Below are 20,565 nucleotides of genomic sequence, written 5' to 3'. Positions count from 1 at the left end.
TGAGAGAATGGTAGGAATCAGATTGAGTGAGAGTGGGGGAAAAGCAGGTAAAAGAAAACTCTCAAGTGAGGGCTGAAGTGGGAAGAGGTGGAGGATGGGAAGTTTGCCTAAATCTTCCACAGCTCCCACAAAAATTGCCCCTGGGAAGGGGAAGGGGGAGGGGAGCGATGGCTGGAGGCCAGGGAGGGGATAGTGAGAGGCTGACAGATGGAGTGCTCTCTTTGAGGGCTCTCTAAGGACCAACCGTTGCAAAGCTACACAATGTACAGAAGTAAATCAAATTGAGGAACATGTGCACTGAAGAAGGGGAAAGATGGGAGGGGGAACAGGGCACACAGCAGAGAGGTGACTGAGAGAGTGGGATGGAGACCCCCTCAAAGCCTGAAGAAGAGAGTGCAGAGTTAGTTAGGCAGAGTAAAAGGAAAAGGAAGCCACATCTTGGGAGGCTAGTGGTTTTCCAGAACAGCTGGGGAGTAAGGGGAAAGATACAGGGAGGGTCAGACATTCATTCCCCAAACCTAGGGGAACTTGGGTGGGTATTCCAATTATTCTCATGTGTGGGATGTGGGGGAAAGGGATAGTTAGGGAGTTGGGGTGGACATGTACACATTGCTTTATTTAAAAATTGATAACCAACAAGGACCTACTGTATAGCACAGGGGACTCTGCTCAATGTTATATGGCAGTCTGGATGGGAGGGAAGTTTGTGGAGAGAAGGTATACATGTGTTCATGTATATATGGCTGAGTACCTATGCTGTTCATCTGAAACTATCACAGAACTGTTAATCAGCTATACCCCAATACAAAATAAAAAGGTTTTAAAAATTAGTTAACTCAATAGCTGTTAAAGAAAATAAAATGGATAATTCACAAGGAAAAAAAGAAACTTAGGTAAGACTAAATCTTCAATACCATCAATAAATAGGTTACTGCCTGGGGTAGGTGGCTGGGTGGGAAACAATATCTAGAGAAAGACTCCATCAGCTTCCTTAATAATAGGTGGCAACCCTTCCCATGAATTATTGTGGGAGGTTCCTAGAGGACAGCAGAGTGGTTTTAGCCTGGCCTCAGCTGGTACCCACAGAAAATATTCAGAGCCTTAATTTAGCCTTTAAAGACGTTAAACCCCTTCTAGCCTAGGGGAATAAACAGCTCCCACCCTTAAAGCTGGATTTGGGCTTCTAACTCTGAGATTCATCTGGGTGAAGGTGGGAAGGGTGGGGGCTGGCTATCTGGAGGCTGAGCTGCACCTGGGAATATTTTTTCACAGGGGTTACTGGATGGGGTAGAGAAAGGTTTTGCCTTTGTCTTTGCTTGTTAACCTCTCTTTTTCTCACTTTTTCCATTCACCTGTCACAGTTCATTTATAAGGCCCTCACCCTCCAATATCTCCACACCCCTCCAACTCCCCTCATTATGATCCTTTTGAGCTTAGGGAGGCTTTACCCCTTTAATGGTGGAGGAGAGGAAAATGAACAGAGAGAGCTAAGGTCCTAATTGGGAATGAGAAAAGTTTGAAGCTTCAATGTAGAGTGTAAGTAGGGTGATCCCACAATATACATTAAAGCTGGGATAGTTTTAAAAGTGGAAAGGGCTTTAAAAATAATTAACAGGCATTAAGTGTTCTACATCAGGTGCGAACTGCCACTGTACTAAGAAAACTAGAGCTTAGTCACTCTGGGTAGGAATAAATTGGCATGTAACCCTATAGCTGTGTATTGACTCTGTGTGTGAGAGAGAGAGAGAGAGAGAGTGTGTGTGTGTGTGTGTGTGTGTGTGTGTGTGTGTGGTTGAAGGGAGGGCAAGTCTCCCCAGGTGGCACAATGGTAAAGAATCTGCCTATGGATGCAGGAGATGCAAGAGAAGTGGGTTCAATCCCTCGTTAGGATGATCACCTGGAGTAGGAAATGACAACCCACTCCCGTATTCTAGCCTGGAAAATCCCATGGACAGAGGAGCCTGACAGTGTACCGTTCATGGGGTCGCAGAGTCAGACATGACTGAGTGACTAGAGCACAGGGGTGGGATACAAAAACTATTCCACTTGTCACAGAGGCTCTCTTTCTGATAACTACCTAGGACCGCTACTTCCACTTATGTAACAGGATGACTTCTTAGGGGCTTCCCTGGTGGCTCAGAAGGTAGAGTCTGCCTGCAATGCAGGAGACCCGGGCTTGATTCTTGAGTCAGGAAGATCCCCCGGAGAAGGAAATGGCAACCCAGTCCAGTATTCTTGCCTGGAAAATCCCATGGATGGAGGAGCCTGGCCAACTAGGAGGAGGTGAGTGGTTTAGATGCTAAGTCGTGTCTGATTCTTTGCGAGCCCATGGACTGTAGCCCACCAGATTCCTCTGTCCATGGGATTCTCCAGGCAAGAATACTGGAGTGGGTTGCTATTTCCTTCTCCAGAGGATCTTCCCAACCCAGGGACAAGGAGGTGAAGTATTAACCTATTAATTTTCATTTAAATCTATCCTCCTAATGTTTATGTATTAGAAAGATAAAATAATAATATAAATAAACAAAAGCAACATAAGAGTAAGCAGACTTTCAAAGTACAGCATTCATTTCCTAGCTGTGTGACCTTGGGCAACTTCCTTGTTCTTTCTGTTTTGTTTGCTGATATATCCCCAGGGTCTGTTGCCTGTAAGAAGCAGTCAAATATTTACTGAAGGAATGAATTAAGGGACCTTGTTTTCCTTCTCTGTTAAAAAAGTGATAACAACAGCTCCTACATCAAAGAGTAGTGGCAATTAAATGAAGTAATGCAGGTAAAACTCTGAATTCAATGTGGACATTCAGGAAACATTGGCTGTAAGTATTTCTAAAGGAGATAATGTATGCAGATGATTAATGTGACTGTATGGTGCAAATACCTTGCAAATGTCAGTTTCCTCCTTGATCCCTACCTTTTCCCCATACTGTAATTAAGGACTCTTAAAATACTCACCTTTGAACCCCAAAGGGCCAGAGCAGTTTTTCCTTCTCTGTTGCCTGATTCCCTGTCTTCCTAGCTCATACCAGGAATTGAGGTGTCAAGAAATGAAGGTCTTTCTTGATGAGAGAATAGAAGAGCAGGAGGAAGGGGAGAATGTCTGAGAGGTTCAACCAGACCTTTGTGATTGAAAATTGTTTATTGTAGAAGCAGAACGTTAGAATTTGGGAGCTGGGCTATGTGATTGTTTCCTATATTACTTTGTCATTTTCCCTTAAGATTAGTGGGAGAAAACCTCATTTGGAAGATGAATTCCATGCTGGTGAGTACACAGTCTGCTGCTGTAGGTAGCACCCACAATGGTCTTCTCGCAATACTCTGGTTGGCCCAAAGGTTTTATGTTTTATTTTCATAAGAGAGGTTATTCTCTCTGCTCTGGATTCATCAAATACTCTCTGAGAGCATGAGGTCTGAGACAGAGTGGGGCTCAGGAGAGGCCAGATGAGTGGAGAGTATCTCATGTGTCACAGGAGCTATTCTGGGGACCACGATAAGACCACCTCCTCATATTGCATCATCAGTTGTAGTGGTAAAAAGTCTCCTGAAATTGAATCTCAGGCAACTGTATTGTGTGCAAAACATGATTCTTCTGAATATTTTCTGAACAACGGAGAACCAGATGAGAATGCCAACCTGCCAGGTACTTCAGGCTGTGGTAGCAGAAGGACCACTGCTCATCATTTTACTTTGTGTCGTTCCCCTCCCTGCCTGCCACCCCCGCACCCACATCTCCACCCTGGAGCATCCAGGGGATAGATTCTGGATGTACAGTTAACTAACAGTTGTCTGCTTTAGGAAGGCACAATGGGATAGTGGGCTATTTGTATCCAAATCCCAGGATCATCATTTAGCACACCAACACTTTCCATGCGACCTTGGGCAATTGCTTTAACCTTTCTGTATTTGATCAATTTTTTTGTAAAACAGACATAATAGTAATAATAATGATTATGATAATAATAATAATACTTCATAAGGATGTTATGATGATAAAAATAATACATGCAAAGCACTTAGTCTCTAACAGATGTTAAATGTAGGGCCTAGCTATAATTACTACATTTAATAATTAGTTTCTTCTCATTGACTTCTGCCTCACTCAGTCAATGAATGCTTAGGAGAGGTGACATGATTGGAGCAACTGGCCTTGTGGAACAAACCACTGAAAGCTCCTATGGATGCAAAGGAACAGTCTCGTAATGGTGCAGGGTCCACTTAGAGTAATTGAGCTTTGGCTGTGATCTGAGACTGCCAAGGGCAACGCTTTGCTTGGTCCTCCCAGGAGACTTGGTGTTATTCATCTTATTACCCTAATTTTCTTCCAATAGTATAAATTAAGGCTGGATGCTTAGGAAACCTCCACTATCCCTACCAGATATTTCTCAGAGCTGATAGCCTCTTAAATTCAACCCAAAGTTTGCTACTAAGATCAGGCAAATGCTGCTGGGGCTGAGTGTATGAGGGTAGACTTAATGGCAGCTAGTAAGGCAATCTTTTCATGGAAGAGTCATACCATCATATACTCCAGAGTTTGGGGCTGGAAGGCGCTATAAGATCCTTCAGAAAAATAACTTTGGCTATTAGTAGGGAATGAGATTTTAAAGACAGCATGTTTTAACATCAATTTTACTTTCAAAACTTATATATGAATGCTTGATACTTACATAAATAATCTCTTTTTAATACCTGCCTGATCTCAATTTATATCTCAGTCCTGAGATATTCTGAAGACTCACTGTTATCAGTTTGTGTGTGTGTATCTATTATTTAATGTATGTGTGTAAATATTAAAGGTTAACTGTATCATGTTGAACCTGTATTTCTAAAAATCATTTTACATTTTCCCCCACAGCATATTAATACATAAAGTACACTTCCTTTAAGGATATATATACCAACTCATGCAAATCAGAAAGTATTCTATTATTTGGCTAACCCAATGTTATGCAATGTATTCAAAAACTTTTTGTATTAAAAACAATACTGCAATGAACACATCTGGTCCATACATGGTTCCACGGCACATACGTAATTATGTTAGACATGGAGAGGGATTCCCTGGTGGTCCAATGGTTAAGACTCTGACCTTTCAGTACTGAAGGCCTAGGTTCAACCCCCCAGTTGAGAAATTAAAATAGCACAAGCCATGTGGTATAGCTCCCCCCAAATAATAGAAGAATAAAAATAAATAAAAAGTAGAATATATATATATATGTATATATATATATATGACATGAAGAAGTAGAGGTTTGAAATATATATTTATGTAATTTGATTTTCTGGATATTGAAAGTTGGTTAAAAAAATTTTAGTTCAGAATTGAAAGCCCAGAAATAAACCCACACATATATGGACAGCTAATTTATGACAAAGAAGCAACAAACATAAAATAGAGAAATAATAGTCTCTTCAATAAGTGGTATTGGGAAAAACGGACAGCCACATGCAAAAACATTGGGAGACAATGGAAACAGTGACAGACTTTATTTTCTTGGGCTCCAAAATCACTGCAGAAGGTGACTACAGCCATGAAATTAAAAGACACTTACTCCTTGGAAGGAAAGTTATGACCAACCTAGACAGCATATTAAAAAGCAGAGATATTATTTTGCCTACAAAGCTCTGTTTAGTCAAAGCTATGGTTTTTCCAGTAGTCATGTATGGATGTGAGAGTTGGACTATAAAGAAAGCTGAGTGCTGAGGAACTGATGTTTTTGAACTGTGGTTTTGGAGAATAGTCTTGAGAGTCCCTTGGACAGCAAGGAGATTCAATCAGCCAATCCTAAAGGAAATCAGTCCTGAATATTCATTGGAAGGCCTGATGCTGAAGCTGAAACTCCAATACTTTGGCCACCTGATGCGAAGAATTGACTCACTGGAAAAGACCCTGATGCTGGGAAAGATTGAAGGCAGGAGGATAGGGGGATGACAGAGGATGAGATGGTTGGATGGCATCACTGACTTAATTGACCTTAGTCTGAGCAAGCTCCAGGAGTTGGTGATGGACAGGGAAGCCTTGTATACTGCAGTCCATGGGGTCACAAAGAAATGGACACGACTGAGCAACTGAAACTCAACTGACATGCAAAAAAAAGAAAAGAAAGAAAAAGAAAAAGTAGACCAATATCTCACATCATACACAAAAATTAACTCAGAATGAATTAAAGACTTGAACATAAGACCCAACACAGTAAACTCTTAGAAGGAAGCATAGACAGTCTGCTCTTTGACACTGGTCTTAGCAATAACTTAACTCATAAGTCTCCTTAGGCAAGGGAAACGAAAAGGAAACAAATGGGACTAACTCAAACAAACAAACTAAAAACTACTTCTGCACAGCACAGGAAACTATCAACAAAGCAAAAAGACAATCTACCTAATGGGAGACAATATTGCAAACGATATATCTGATAAGAGGCTAACATCCAAAAATACATCAAGAACTTATACAACTCAACAATGGCAAAATAAATAAATAAAGATTAAGAAATGGGGGAGGAGGTGAATAGACATTTTTCTGAAGAAGACATACAGATGGCCAATAGGTATGTGAAAAGTTGTTCAACATCACTAACTATTAGGGAAATGCAAATTAAAACCACAATAAGAAATTATCAAAAAGTCTACAAATAACAAATGTTGGTGAGGATGTAGAGAAAATGATGCGTGAGGCAGAGAATACAGAGTGTTCAAAGGTGCAGATGTTTCCCAACAGATTTCAAGAAGTGGTAGTATTTTTTGTAGCTGGAATGAGTCACTCTGTATGGCCAGTGAATGCCCAAATGTACAGGCCTTGAGTGAATGGCATGAAAGAAGGCTGCGTCAAATGTTCTTCCCCAAAGAGACAAGGAATCTGGGGATTCCCAAGAAGAATATACACCCAAGACTATTACCTAGTTTCTAGATCCCTTTTCGTCACTAACTTCATTTGTTACCTATTCAAACTTGGCAACTCAGACCAAAGGCTTTTGAATGGGCTAGTGTTAATCGCCCTCAAAGGGGCACTGTAACATTTAACTATGTCATCATTGCTGAATGGTAGAGCCTGAAGGAACTGAACCCAAGAGATCGTAATCCAACCTGGTTATTGACTGGTGACGTGAGACCCAGAGAGCTTAGATCACTCATTATGGCCACACAATCAGGGGCAGACGCAGGTTTAAGATCAAAGCTTTCCTTACTCCCAAGCTTTTCTCACCCCACTGCATCACAGAGTGAAAGAAAGAAGGACTTTGAAGTTGTAAGGGAGGGTTATTGAAACTCCCAGTTTCCAGACTGTTCAGAAACTCAACTGACACCTCTGTGTTACTCCAGTCTTCTTATTCAGTAGGGATTTATGTCATTTTGCTCCAACCTGTTTCGTAATTATCTTTGACCCTGTACTATTTCCCGCCTGGAGTGCTGAGCTTCTGACCCCATCCCTGGCCCGCCTCAACCCTGTACTAGTCTTTGGAGAATATCGTTAATAACTGCTCAAGTTTTACCCGGAATATGGGCAGCCAGAATTCTCACTTTCTGAAAGTTCATCGTCCTACTCTCCACAGTCCCTAATTTATGGCTCTGGGACTCCATTTGGTTTTAATTCAGCAAAAGCCAGCCATCTCCCGAGGGAAGGTGAGAAGGCGGACATCTGGGGATCTTTCCCAACAGGCTCTGCGGCTTGCAGCTCAGCACCCTGGGGACCGATGTCAGGCACTGGTCCCTGGTCTTCAGTGTCTGGTCGAAGAAGGCAGTTTCCAGGGCTCTTAGGGGCCCGCGGGCCAGTTCCCTTTGGGGGTCGGGATTACTGGGAATACTAATTAATTCATTAGTGGGGTTGATGGATTATCAAGCTGTCTCCTGGCAGAGGGGCCTTGGGGGCGGGGGTTGGTAACAGATTGCTGCCCATAAATCTGCCTGTTGCCTCCCTCCTCTCCGTTTCAATGGCTCCTGGCCGCGAGGCCCGTGGGCCGGCCACTGAGCGCTGGTTGCGTTTCCTCCCCCCCGCCCAGCAGATGGTTCTAACAGGTTAGCTCAGAGCTTTACAAAAAGCAGCAGAGAAAGAAGGAAGGGCTGGGGATTGGCCCTCTGGCCCAGAACCCGTGTTGGGGGAGGAGACTGCGTACAACTGCCCGGCATTCAGCCACCACCCCCTGGCCTCTCCCGACTGCATCCCCACCCCGCCCCCTCCCCGCCCCCACCCGCCGCCTTCCTGCTCCCTCCGAGTTGAATAGGCAAGGGTCTATCCGTCCAGAAGCTGTGATGAGGGGGACCCTGATGAAACAGATTCCATCCTTCCCTCTGAAATAGGCAGCTCTTAAAGAAAACTCAGTACCGTCCTCGACTCCCTACCAAGGCTGCACGCGCAGGCACACACACGAACACACAATTAAACGTGTTTTGAGCGCTAATCCTATTGTGTCCAGTTCCTCACATCTGTCAGCTAAAGCAAGGAGCCCCATACAATGTTCTGTCCCCACCCTCATCTTTGTCTCAATATGTTCACCTTTCTGCTAATCTCCTCCCTGCCCTCTGAACATTTCAGGGGCAGGATCCTAACACTGGTGTCATCAGCTCTCAAACATCCAAGGAGGTGGTTTGGAAGACACAAACGAGATCAATCCATCCTCTACCTGCTCATTGCAGCTGCACTCTTAAACACAAATTCCTCCATAGATAAATTTCCTCTGGCTGAGGAGTAGATTTTGATTCAGTGTTTAGAAGTTCACCATTCTAGCATGTGTTATTTAATGACTCTGAAAATGAAGTTTATTTTACTGAGCAGATATTTCCTGTATAGGGATGTGAAAAAGATTAGTAAGAACATTGAAATTTTCCTATGAACAACTTTGTATAAAACAAAGTATTAATTTCTATTTTCTAGCTTTTGGTGAAGGACAAGAGTCATGTGACACCTATACTAGAATTAGAAAAAAATTTAACAATTTCAAACCTATGGTATTTCTTTCAGCTTTATTGGCAGTAAAACTTATGTTTTCTTTTAAACTTTTGCACTTTTCCTTACAACAAGGCATAACCCTTCATCTCTGTCACAAACGTGCTAGTTACATTGGTAAAGTAAGTGATTTCCAAAAAGCCTGGAGAATTGCCTTCAAGTCAATTTCAAAAAGAGGTTGAGAATCCTATCTTGCTACTGCTAGAAAACATTTAAGATTACATCATTTTACAGATGTGAAAATTGATGCCAGAAATGAAGTCAAACTATTAAAGTTCATGCAACTGTTTCTTCCTCATAATGACTAGAAGATTGTAAAATCGTTTATATCTTAAAAGGAACTCACAATTATTTATTTGATCTTGGTAATTTTTTTACACCAGATAGTATCCCAAATTTGACAATCTCTATGATGAAGATTCCACACTTTGACTTGGCAGTCTGGTCCACAGATAGCTCTCTGTCATAAAGCATATACACGTATTTTCTTTAAATCTTTACAGATGTAGTTTTCTTTTTTCTCTTCTAGCTATTTAATCCAACTTCAAAATGCCACAGAAATTTTAGGAATTACTTGACCCTTCTTTCGTTCCAAATTCATTTCCCCTCAGGTGAACTTTTTCTACCTGAATGCATAATGATATATTTTTGAAAAACAATACTGTATCCTCCTTTCTAATTTGAGGAGTTCAGTGTTCTCAGAATGAAATATTTAATTCATTTGCTTTTTGTTTTTAAAATTTCAAACAAACAGACAAGTTGAAAGAACAGGATAGCACATATAGATATAGCTTTGTCTATATTCACTAAATAAAATGAAAGGGTTTTAAATGGGAATAAGTTTGACAAGTTTGAAAACTACTTTTATTTAGAGTTTGGAAGTTTTAAAGTCAAAGACACCAATCCACGCGTGTAAGATAACAGTCATTGATGCTGTGCCCTGGGCATGCATCTTTCTCAGGTTTTTTTTTTTTTTTTTTTGACTTTTCAGACACGGGCCAATATATTTTATTTGCCCTTAGTAGCCCTTTATCCAAGTTTACCACCAGTTCTCTTTCCCTGTATTGCCCATCGGTCAAGTCCCATTTCTTATCTTTTTAACTACGAAAATTTCCAGTCCTCTTTTTCTTTACCTCTCAACTTCAGCAGCTCTTCTCTCATATTCCCCTCCTACTAACCTCTATCCCCATTTAAACATACAAACGAATGGCTCAGCTGGACCTGACCAGAGGAGCCCTTTGAAGTGGGCGTGCCTTTCATCTGGGGAAGGGGAGGAGTTAGATCGCAGGCAGCATCACCCCTCCCCGGACAGCTGGGAAAGCAATCAAAACTGCTGCAACTCTGAGGCTCCGGCCAGAGCGCAGGAGCTGCCCAGAGGCTGTGGTCCTGAAAGCTCCACTCCAGGGAACTAGCCAGGGAGAGGAGGTACTGAAGATCGACTAAACCAGCTGCATCAGCCTAAAGGAGTCCTGAAGGAGCATACAGAACTCCAAGGAAGGAGTGGAATAGCAGTCAGGGAAACCAGACCCGGGAGCAATTCTAAGAGGCAGTGGCCGGGTTTAACATGGATCGCTAAAAGCACCTCCTCCTATGCTCTGGATGGTCAGGGAGACTCTCTAAGTCTCCTCCAGGACACAGATTCACAGAGTTCACTCCAGGGATTGCTACTGACAGAGGTGAGCCAGCGATGGGGTGGAACGGGGATTACTGAAGTTTCTGTGAGTAGTTCCTGTGGACCTAGAGAAGCAATTGGGGAGAGGTAAGTCTCTTCTGGGCTAAATAAGAAGGGAGTAGGATTTAGGAAACTTGAATGGAGAAGCAGAGAAAGAACGCTTATGGACAGATATTAAGATTGTAATATTTTCACTAATTCCCAAGCGTCTGTCACTCAAAGTGAAACTCAGATATGCTCAATCACTTTTATAAAATAGAGATTATAAATTATCCACCGTTCCTATCAAACCTATTTTTCCATTTTACTGATGCAGAAGAAAAGGGCCAAAGAATTTAACTGCTTTCCTGAGGTGGGTCACCAAATATGTTGAAAGAATTGACCCAATCCTCCATTCAGTTCACAGCATTATTGACTATGTGAGGAGTGAAGGGAATAGGGTAGGAGTGATGAAAATAGAAAGGGAAGGAGAGAAAGGCGTATGTCTTCACCACTGGCCCCCCTTTGCTTGGCTAAAAGTCCTTAGACTGTTGGCATCAGTGGGGAACGTCTCCTCCTCCTCAGCTCTTTCAGATGGGCGATCAGAAAAGAAAGATTGTCCATGTATAGTTTTGGCTCCTCTGTCTTTTATCATTCACCTACCCCTAGAAATATATTCAGAAAAATAATAATATATGTAAAATGCCTCCCTCATTTTGACAGAGGGACCAGAGATGAAATGCTGGAGAACAAGGAGGGAAAACTGAAGGACTGAGTAATTTCTGTTGGCAAAGTTCACCATCAGGATCTGAGGCTATGAAAACTAAAGTATGATATAGCTATGCTGGATAAGGGGTGTGTGTATGTGTACAAGTATTAATCAAGAAGGAAAGTGGGAGTGTGTAAAGGTTGAATAGTATTAGTCGCTCAGTTGTGTCTGACTTTTTGCAACCCCATGGACTGTAGCCCACCAGGATTCTCTGTCCATGGAATTCTCCAGGCAAGAAGACTGGCATGGGTAGCCATTCCCCTCTCCAGAGAATCTTCCTGATCCAGAGATTGAACCCAGGTCTCCTGCATTGCAGGCAGATTCGTTACCATCTGAGCCACCAGGGTAACCCAAAAGATTGAATAGGAAGAGCGCAAAACAGCCTACTGGCTGTTGCCAGGCAGCATGACTTATGAGTATCCTGGTTTGCATTCTGTTGTCAGTGCAAAGACTCTGTAAATCCAAGCAAGACAGTCTCTCTGATCCTTACATTTGCAAGAGACTGGACTGAATAGTCCCTGTCCTTTTTGTATTTAGGATTTAGTCATAGGGTCAGGAAATGAAATTAATACAATCAGCTTTTAAGAGGAAAGATACAACCTAATCACCACAGACACACATGCAAGCGCTCCTTGCTCACTTATTCATCAACTGGAACTTCTTTACAACTCAAAAATAGTAAATGTGTAGGATGAATTCCAGGACAGTCCCACATGACAGGAATGCCCAAAGACCTCGGGCCCAGTGATAAAAGTATTGTGTGTGCTTAGTTGCTCAGTTGTGTCCACCTCTTGCGACCCCATAGACTGTAGCCCGCCAGGCTCCTCTGTCCATGGGACTCTCCAGGCAAGAATACTGGAGTGGGTTGCCATTTCCTCCTACAGTCCAACTCTTTAGGATACCATAGACTGTAGCCCTTCAGGCTGCTCTGTCCATGGAATTTTCTAGGCAAGAATACTGGAGTGGGTTGCCATTCCCTTCACCAAGGATCAAAGTATTAGGTCATCATAATCATTGCCTAAGCAAAACTTTTTTGTTTTACAGAACAGATCTTTTTTTGATGGGAAAAAAATTGAATCTGAGAGAATTTTCCAAACTTGAAATTTCACAGAAGAATCCTAAAGAAAGGGAAAAACTCTGTATAAAGTGTAGATGTATAAGGAAATCCAAATTCTAAGATGAAAAGATAAAATGAGCTTTAAAAGATCGGAATGTATTGGGGGATACAGGGGAGCCTGTATTGTGCCTCCAGAGCCAATATTCATTGATTCCTATCTTATTTGAGTCTGCTTCATGTAAATTTTGAGAGCTAATTTCTTTTCTAGGAATTGGGGAAACCTGAAAATGGTGTATCACAGAACTTTGTGCAATAGTGGTATCGATTTTTCCATACAGCTTTTATCTTTACATTTGCATAATAACTTTACAAAGTACTTGCTTTTATAAAAGCTTCTAAATGAGATATGAAAGACAAAAATATTATGTCCATTTTGCCCCAAGGATAAAAGAATTATAATATTTTTTGTGTTCATATAATAAGTGAGTGATGGAACACAGTTTTGATTTCATGCTTTTTTTGATACACCTTGGAGCTGGTTCATTAACAGGCTGAGAATCATGGTAGAATTAGTTACCTGTTCTGGACACAGCCAAATTGGTTTCCTTGATCGAAACTCAGAAGCGCATTACACACGTTTTCAACTCTCAAATAAAAAACTGGATGTTTATCTTTTTTCCCCTGCTGACCTTTTGATGCATTTAAGCTATTTAGGTGGAAAAAGTCAAAGGAAAAGTTTTGTTCTGTATCTTTGGGGAGTCCTGGCTTTTACTTCTATTTAAGAGACTCTTGATTTTTCTCCTCAGTGGTCTGGCCCTTGATTCTGGTAGGAAAGTCTTATCCCAAATATTGTTTAATCAGAGACAAAGGAAAAATGTCAAGTGCCAAAGGTGGTCTCTATTCCACCAGAAACTTTATGACCCTGAAAATTCATGTGACTGGGGAGGAGTCCAGCCAACTGCTGTCTTGGAATTATAAAACAGGATAAAAGAGGTTAGTTTCCTTCTGGAACATGGTAGAAGAGTTTTAGTCAACCCAGCAGAGGCAGAGGATAGAGTTCTGTTCTCTCATCATTTGTAACAGAATAGGAGCTTTGAAATTTCTTTTCATTAGGAGGTTAGGGGAGAGGGTTTATCAGGGAAGTATTTGAAATTGGTGTTGAGATGGAGCCATTGGCTTTTGCTGCATAAAATCAACATTAAGCATAGACTGTAATTATACCTATTTTGTCCATGTGGCCAGAAAAACTCATGGTGAACTTTAGGAACACAATACCTCATAACTACATGGCATTTACAATATCGGGCACTATTCAAAGTCTTTAAATGTATTTATGCTCACAATAAATTAGTGAGGTATTCCTATGATTATTCCTATTTTAAAGAGAAGACTAGACAGAAAGATTATGAAACTTGCTTAAGACCACATATTTGGTAAGTAATTGAGCTGAAATCTGAACTCAGGTAGTGGCTCAGTGGTAAGGCTTCTGCCTGCCGATGCAGGAGACGCAGGAGACGCTGTAGTCCACGGGGATGCAAAGAGTCAAAGGGGACTGAGTGAATGAGCGCGCATGCACAAGCTGACTCCAGGGTTTGTGCTGTCTAGCCATATTGGGTAAAAGGGAAGGTTATTAGGCAATTGTCAGATGATCTTCTGAGCCAATCAGAGGAGGTTCCATCCAGATAGTAAGGGTCACAGTAATTAATACAGTTTCTTTTACTATTCACCCATGAGGAATAATTTGTATTTCTGAATAAGCAGATGTGTGAATGAATTTGATAAGAAAACCCCAGAATAAACAGAAAACAAGTAAATATATGGACAATGTTTTATATCATTAAAAGTTTACAAAATCCTTTCTCATATTTTTTGTCTTGCAAAACCACATAGAATACCTATTATCCTCACTTTAGCAAAGAGGAAGTGAAAGATCAGAGATCTTATGTACTGTGTTTGAGAACAATTACCAGGAATTAAAAAGTTGGGACTAGAATGTGTGTTATTCCAGCTTCCATGTTTTGAAACCACACTATATATTCATGGGATTCTCTCAGAGCTCATGGACCAGTATTTATGGGAATAGAGAAAATTAAACTGGAGCTATCTATGTCCTTTCTATGGTCAGTAAGAGAACAAAGATGACAACTTGTTGCCCTTTTAATTGTTTTAGTCAAAGTCTTTTGGGTCTTTTCCTTTATACCTGCTGTAAATCTGATTTGAAAGCAGCTCTTTGACTCTTACAGAAACCATCTGATTATGTTAAAGGCAAAATGTAGTCTGTTCTGATCTAATCCCATGTTGTGATGGGTGTGAGGGTAGACAGCAGTTGGCTAGTGTCCAGAGGTGGGGATGATTAAAAAAACCCTCAAATGCAGAGACTAGGATAGTATTTGGTTTTAGGGCAATTGAGGAAACTCCTGCATCTTCCTTCTATCCTCTTCATGCATGTATGCACCACCCAATGCTAATGATGACAATGAAAATGAGATGAGAGAAAGAGAAGAAAGTGGCAAAGGAGATGGAAACAGAGTTTTAAAAAAAGGAGGGGAGAACAAATGGAAAACAACAAGAATCTAGCTTGAAGAGGAAGGAATCCTGGAATATGAGAGTTTAGAAAGCAGAGAACTCTTAAACGAGCCTCCCTTTGGATGAGGATCATTTCCTATTGACTTAGCTCTACTGACCCACATCTCCCGAAGTCAAAGTCTCTGTTTCTTCTGGTAGCTGTGATGAAAATAAAAAGGAAAAAAGCATAAAACCTAGTATTTGGAATCAGAAGAACTGGTGCTATGCCTTACTCTACCTGCTCTATGTCTTCATATTTCCATTACTTAATCCATGACCTGCAGTGACCTCAACTATAAAATGAGCATCAGAGTCTCCTGAAAGGAGAGACTCCTCAACATTTTGCTCTAAGACTACACAAATGGTATTACAGTGATGTGTGGAACATTAGGTTTCCCAAGCCCACTCCATCCTCTCTGGCCTCAGAGTGCACCTGCCTCTGGAAGGTCTGTGTTACTTTAACAGAAAGTTAATTAGGTCTTTCACCCTCCCTCTGGATATTTGCCTGCGTTAGAAGTGCAGCTCAGCACACAAGCTCCATCATCCATATTAAAAGTGGGATTTTCTGATTTGGCCTGGGCAGTCAGTTGACCAATAGGTTTGAACGTGTGTTTTCAATAAAGCTGCTTACCCAGGAAGCCTTATTAAGTGAGTAAGTCAAGCTGACATGATTTCCATGCTGATTAACATGAAACCTAGGCTGTTTTTGCCATGCAGTCACATTAATTATTTATAGGAGGTAAATGAGGTTACAAGGAAAACAAGCTCAGATTACCAGAAACAAGTCAAACCATATATTTATACCTTTAAAAGCTACATACTAATTCCTGCATTCATTGATTTGAGGCTCAAGCCTCAAGGATCAAAAAACACTTATCATGTTCTCCCCTTTCTGATATATAAAGGTGATGGAGGGTTTAACATCTCAAAAACTAGCTGGTGAACTGGGATGGCCCTATGGAGTTTATCAGATACTTTTATTTGGTAAATTATATACCTACAAATCTCCCAACAAATCTCAAAACAATTCAGGCTCTTCCAGAATTGAATGCTAAATGTTGATTAAACAACTAGCCTCTTTTGGTTTTCAAATAAGTTTTACTATTTTTTCATAGAAAATTCTGACTAAACAGTGTCTGTTAGGCAGGTGAGTTAAAATAGTTAGACTATTTGCATGTTTGCCTGAAATAGTCCTTTGCTATATTTGCAGTCAGTGTTTGGGGAAGTGTAAAATCTGTTCCGAATTTTTCATTTTTAATGAAATCTTATTATAATAGTTGCATGAAAATAAGTTTGGTAGAACTCTGGCTTGTAATTCTAGCTGCTGCCATTTTCTTGTCTGGTGGTGTGAGATACATGTTCAATGAAGAGTTCTCACTTCTAACATATGCGTAGATTTGAAAGATAATCAATGGTAACCTCCTCTGTTTTCCTGATTCTTTCTAGACACCATGTGACTAACACCTCTAACACCACTAACATTAGGCAGACCACAAGGTGCTTACCGAAAAACTAAGTGCTCTTTTGGCCATGGTGAGAGAAATATTTCATGATCATATGGTGTACCAGCACAGTCAGTGGGAAACAAGGGATGTTGGGGTTAGATGTATGAGATGTCTCTAAATAGAGATTGAGTAGTCCTTTGTAGAACATAAACTCTGAATGATCTCGCTACAGTTTCTCATTTATTTTGTGATGTAAATATACAACAATTTATTAATATTGTCACTTGATATGCTTTAAAATTTTGCAACAACTACAATTATTGTTTACATATTATCTAATTATAACTACTTCAGCATCTTCTTTCCCTTTCAGAAGTTTCTGTATTTGGACAATAATTTATATGCCCACCTTAGCTATTTTCTTTTATGATCTGATTCTGGAAAGAAAGAAAAACATGTTTTGAGTGGTATATCAGCTATTTTGGAATAAAATATACATGAGATGAAGAACTGGAGAATACAGAGAGTTAGGTGTTGACTCTGCAATGAATAATCAAGTCTATTTCCTTCTTCTATAGTTGACTTTCTTATAAATACTACAGTTCAATAAGTGTGCAGGGCATTTACTTGAGTTTAGATTTGTTATTTAGAGTGGAGGGTTTGGGGTAGGTAATCATAAGTTGAATTTCAATACAAATTCTGTGCTTTACATCTAAGATGTAAAAATAAAGTTTAACTTTAAATCAAGTCAAATGTCCACAGGCACTAACCATCGCTGTTTTTTTCCCAGAGTCTGGAGATGGCAAAAGCTTATGTGAAACCCAAGGAGATGACAGAGTTGGTCAACGCACCATCTTGGATGGACAAAGGTCTGGCCTCTCAGAATGAGATAAAGGAGGAGGAGAGAAGACCGGCTGCTTATGGAATGCTTGGCAGCTTAGCTGAAGATCATGACAGTATTGAGGAGGAAGAAGAGGAGGAAGAAGATGGGGAGAAGCCTAAAAGAAGAGGTCCCAAGAAAAAGAAGATGACAAAAGCTCGCCTTGAGAGATTCAGGGCTCGAAGAGTCAAGGCTAATGCCAGGGAACGGACCCGGATGCACGGCCTGAACGATGCCCTGGACAATCTGAGGAGGGTCATGCCGTGCTACTCGAAGACCCAAAAGCTCTCCAAGATAGAGACTCTTAGACTGGCCAGGAACTATATCTGGGCTTTGTCTGAGGTCCTAGAAACTGGACAGACACCTGAAGGGAAGGGCTTTGTGGAGATGCTCTGTAAAGGGCTCTCTCAGCCTACAAGCAACTTGGTGGCTGGGTGCCTCCAGTTGGGCTCTCAGTCCGTCCTCCTGGAAAAGCGTGAGGAGAAATCTATCTGTGACTCTGCCATCTCTGTCCACAACTTCAACTATCAATCTCCCGGGCTCCCCAGCCCTCCTTATGGCCATATGGAAACACATCTTATTAATCTCAAACCCCCAGTATTCAAGAGTTTGGGAGAGTCATCCTTTGGGAGCCACCCGCCTGACTGCAGTACACCACCGTATGAGGGCCCACTTACTCCACCCCTGAGCATCAGTGGGAACTTCTCCTTGAAGCAAGATGGCTCCCCTGACCTGGATAAATCCTACAGTTTCATGCCACATTACCCTGCTGCAAGTCTAAGCTCAGGGCACGTGCATTCAACTCCTTTTCAGGCTGGCACCCCCCGCTATGATGTTCCCATAGATATGTCCTATGATGCTTACCCCCACCATAGCATCGGGGCCCAACTCAATACAATCTTCACTGACTAGGGCACTCCAACCAGCATTTCAGAGAAAGATGTCTGGAGACATTTTCCATAGCTCGTCATTGAGCTGAGGATTCAGTGACCTTAATGGGGCCCTATAGCTATATATCAAACAAAATAGTCCTAGGCTCTTTGGGTCTCCCTAACCTGTCACCCTCCTTTCTCATCAATTTCTCATGTTGTAGTGATTCCTTTATTTTGGGTCCTCACAAGAAATTATTTGATTGTTTACAATCATGTGAAAATAGATCAGAAACCCTGGGTCTTATCCTAGTGGTGCCAAAACTCATTGGATGGTCTATGCCAATTCATTTTTCATTTCTGGCCTCTGTTTGCTTACTGGTAAATCAGGCAATTGTTCTAAGTTGAGATACTTTCTAAAGTTCTTCACAGTTATGAAATTCTATGACTTTGGGGACCATTCCTACAAACTTCTTAATGGTGGAAAGATTGAGGAGTAATAGGAAATGGACACTATGTGTGGAATGATCGGATGGAATTGCCAAAGGAGCACCAGGTGCGTGTCTTTCAGACTTGATGAAAGGACTTCTTTGCATCCATCTAAAAATAGCTTCCAGAGGCTGACATTCTACCTTGACTGTCACTGTGAATAATGTTCTTTAAGAGATTAGCTCTATTTCTTACTGGGCTGAAAGCTGAACATATCTTCCTTAGTAATTTGAGAACCATAATAGAGATCTCATACCAACTTGATTCTTGATAACATTTCCAAAGCACTTTTCTCAGTACTCGAAGTGGGGCAAACAAGACACTGAAATCTTAGACTCCTCCAATCCAACAGGACTTGGAGAATCATTTCATGACGTTCATAACCAGAGAGGCATGGAAATTCTGATGAAGCTCAGGTACTGCTATCGGAATCAGCAAACAACCCAGGTCACATTCAAGAGCAATAAAATGGCCATTGGATACTACCCATCATTTTGGGACTCTCAACCTGTCCATAGGAAAACCACTAGGTTTTCTTTGGCAAGATGAATTTCATTTGGTTAAAGAAAGCATGGCTAAAAACCAGTAACATCTGCCCACACATATTTTCCTGAAGCACAAGCACCAGTCAATTTATTGACCAAACTTGAATTTTCCCAACATATATAATTCCTTATCTCCTTTTCCACTAATTGTTACCTCTTCTTCACTTTTAAAATATGTTATTACATATTGTAGATAACATTTCAAGTGACCAGACTTAGGGATGTAGAATCAAATCCAAGGTCAGCAAATGCTTTTACCAATTTATGTCTTCATCACAGATTTATCCTGATTTGCAGGATGTTTATTTTCTTCATGTAACTCTTCTTTCCTTTACATTAGCAGTCATTTTGTCAAGTTTATTTTTTCCCAGAAAAATGTGATCTGAGAAGTTTCACTGTCCTGTTCAATCTGCCAGAACAATTATTTTAAACCAAAAGCCTACATGGTTTACATGATAGTAGATCATATCCTGCTCCTGCCAGAGAGGATAAGTTTAGGGAGCAGGCAGGGTACACAAATAGGGCCAATTAATAAAATTGATAAGGCAGATTAGTATGTGATTTTCTACAGCTCAGCTAACCCCTAAAACCTGCCAAACTATTTGTGTATCGACTTTTTTTACCCTTTACTTATTATCTCCTTATAGCTGAAGTAATTTTCTTTCCATTTTGCTTGCAACACTAACCCTACTTTTTTTTGCACCCTCAATTTGTAAATCTACTTGAAAGTACCCTTGAAGAGACATCCTAAACCCCATCAGCCACCAAAGTGGTTCCCTTCACCACGATTTGCCCTAGAGGGAATAGACAAGTAAAATGATTTATGAAGCCATCCTATGTGCTTTCTGAGTCTGTACTGGTTCTTACCTTCCTGAGAGGTTATGGGGGTGGGGGAAGCTATCCTTGAAGTTAGCATTTTGTGGCATTTAAGTTTGTAGATAATGAATGTTGTCTGAGTTATTTATTAGATATTATTTATTTAATTTATTTCTCATTTTCATGCAAATTCCTTAGGTTGTATACATGTGCTTGCAAACCCTTCCCAAGACTTCATTTGGAAAGTAGCTCATAATTTTGCTAGGAATTCCTGAGTTTTGGGGTGAGGGCAAAGGAGGAAGTTAGTGCAAAGTTACATAAGAATTTTATAAAAAGCAGCAATAATTTGAATGGCTATGCAAGTTAATATTTCTTAGATTTTTTTTCTTCACTCTAAGATGAGCCAATCATTTTGGCTCATTGTTTATGCTTTTAGGGACTATGGTATCTGTGAACTGGTGTGGGATTGTTCAGAGATTTCATAATTGAATAAAATTTGTAAATGCCATGTAATTGGAAAGAACCTATTCTCCAGCCCTGGATGGTC

The 20,565-nt window shown here is 40.8% G+C and overlaps 1 protein-coding gene across 1 annotated transcript; it reads left to right on the top strand.

Annotated features, from left to right (window-relative positions):
- On the top strand, positions 10,351–18,295 carry NEUROD4 (neuronal differentiation 4). The gene is made up of 2 exons (XM_005680460.2): positions 10,351–10,608; positions 17,210–18,295. Exon 2 carries the CDS (start codon positions 17,219–17,221, stop codon positions 18,209–18,211), a length of 993 nt encoding a protein of 330 aa, XP_005680517.1. The 5' UTR covers positions 10,351–10,608; positions 17,210–17,218; the 3' UTR covers positions 18,212–18,295.

The sequence above is a fragment of the Capra hircus genome, chromosome 5, assembly GCF_001704415.2.
Source record: "Capra hircus breed San Clemente chromosome 5, ASM170441v1, whole genome shotgun sequence".
Lineage (NCBI taxonomy): Eukaryota > Metazoa > Chordata > Mammalia > Artiodactyla > Bovidae > Capra > Capra hircus.
This window is presented reverse-complemented; position numbering and strand designations above follow the sequence as displayed.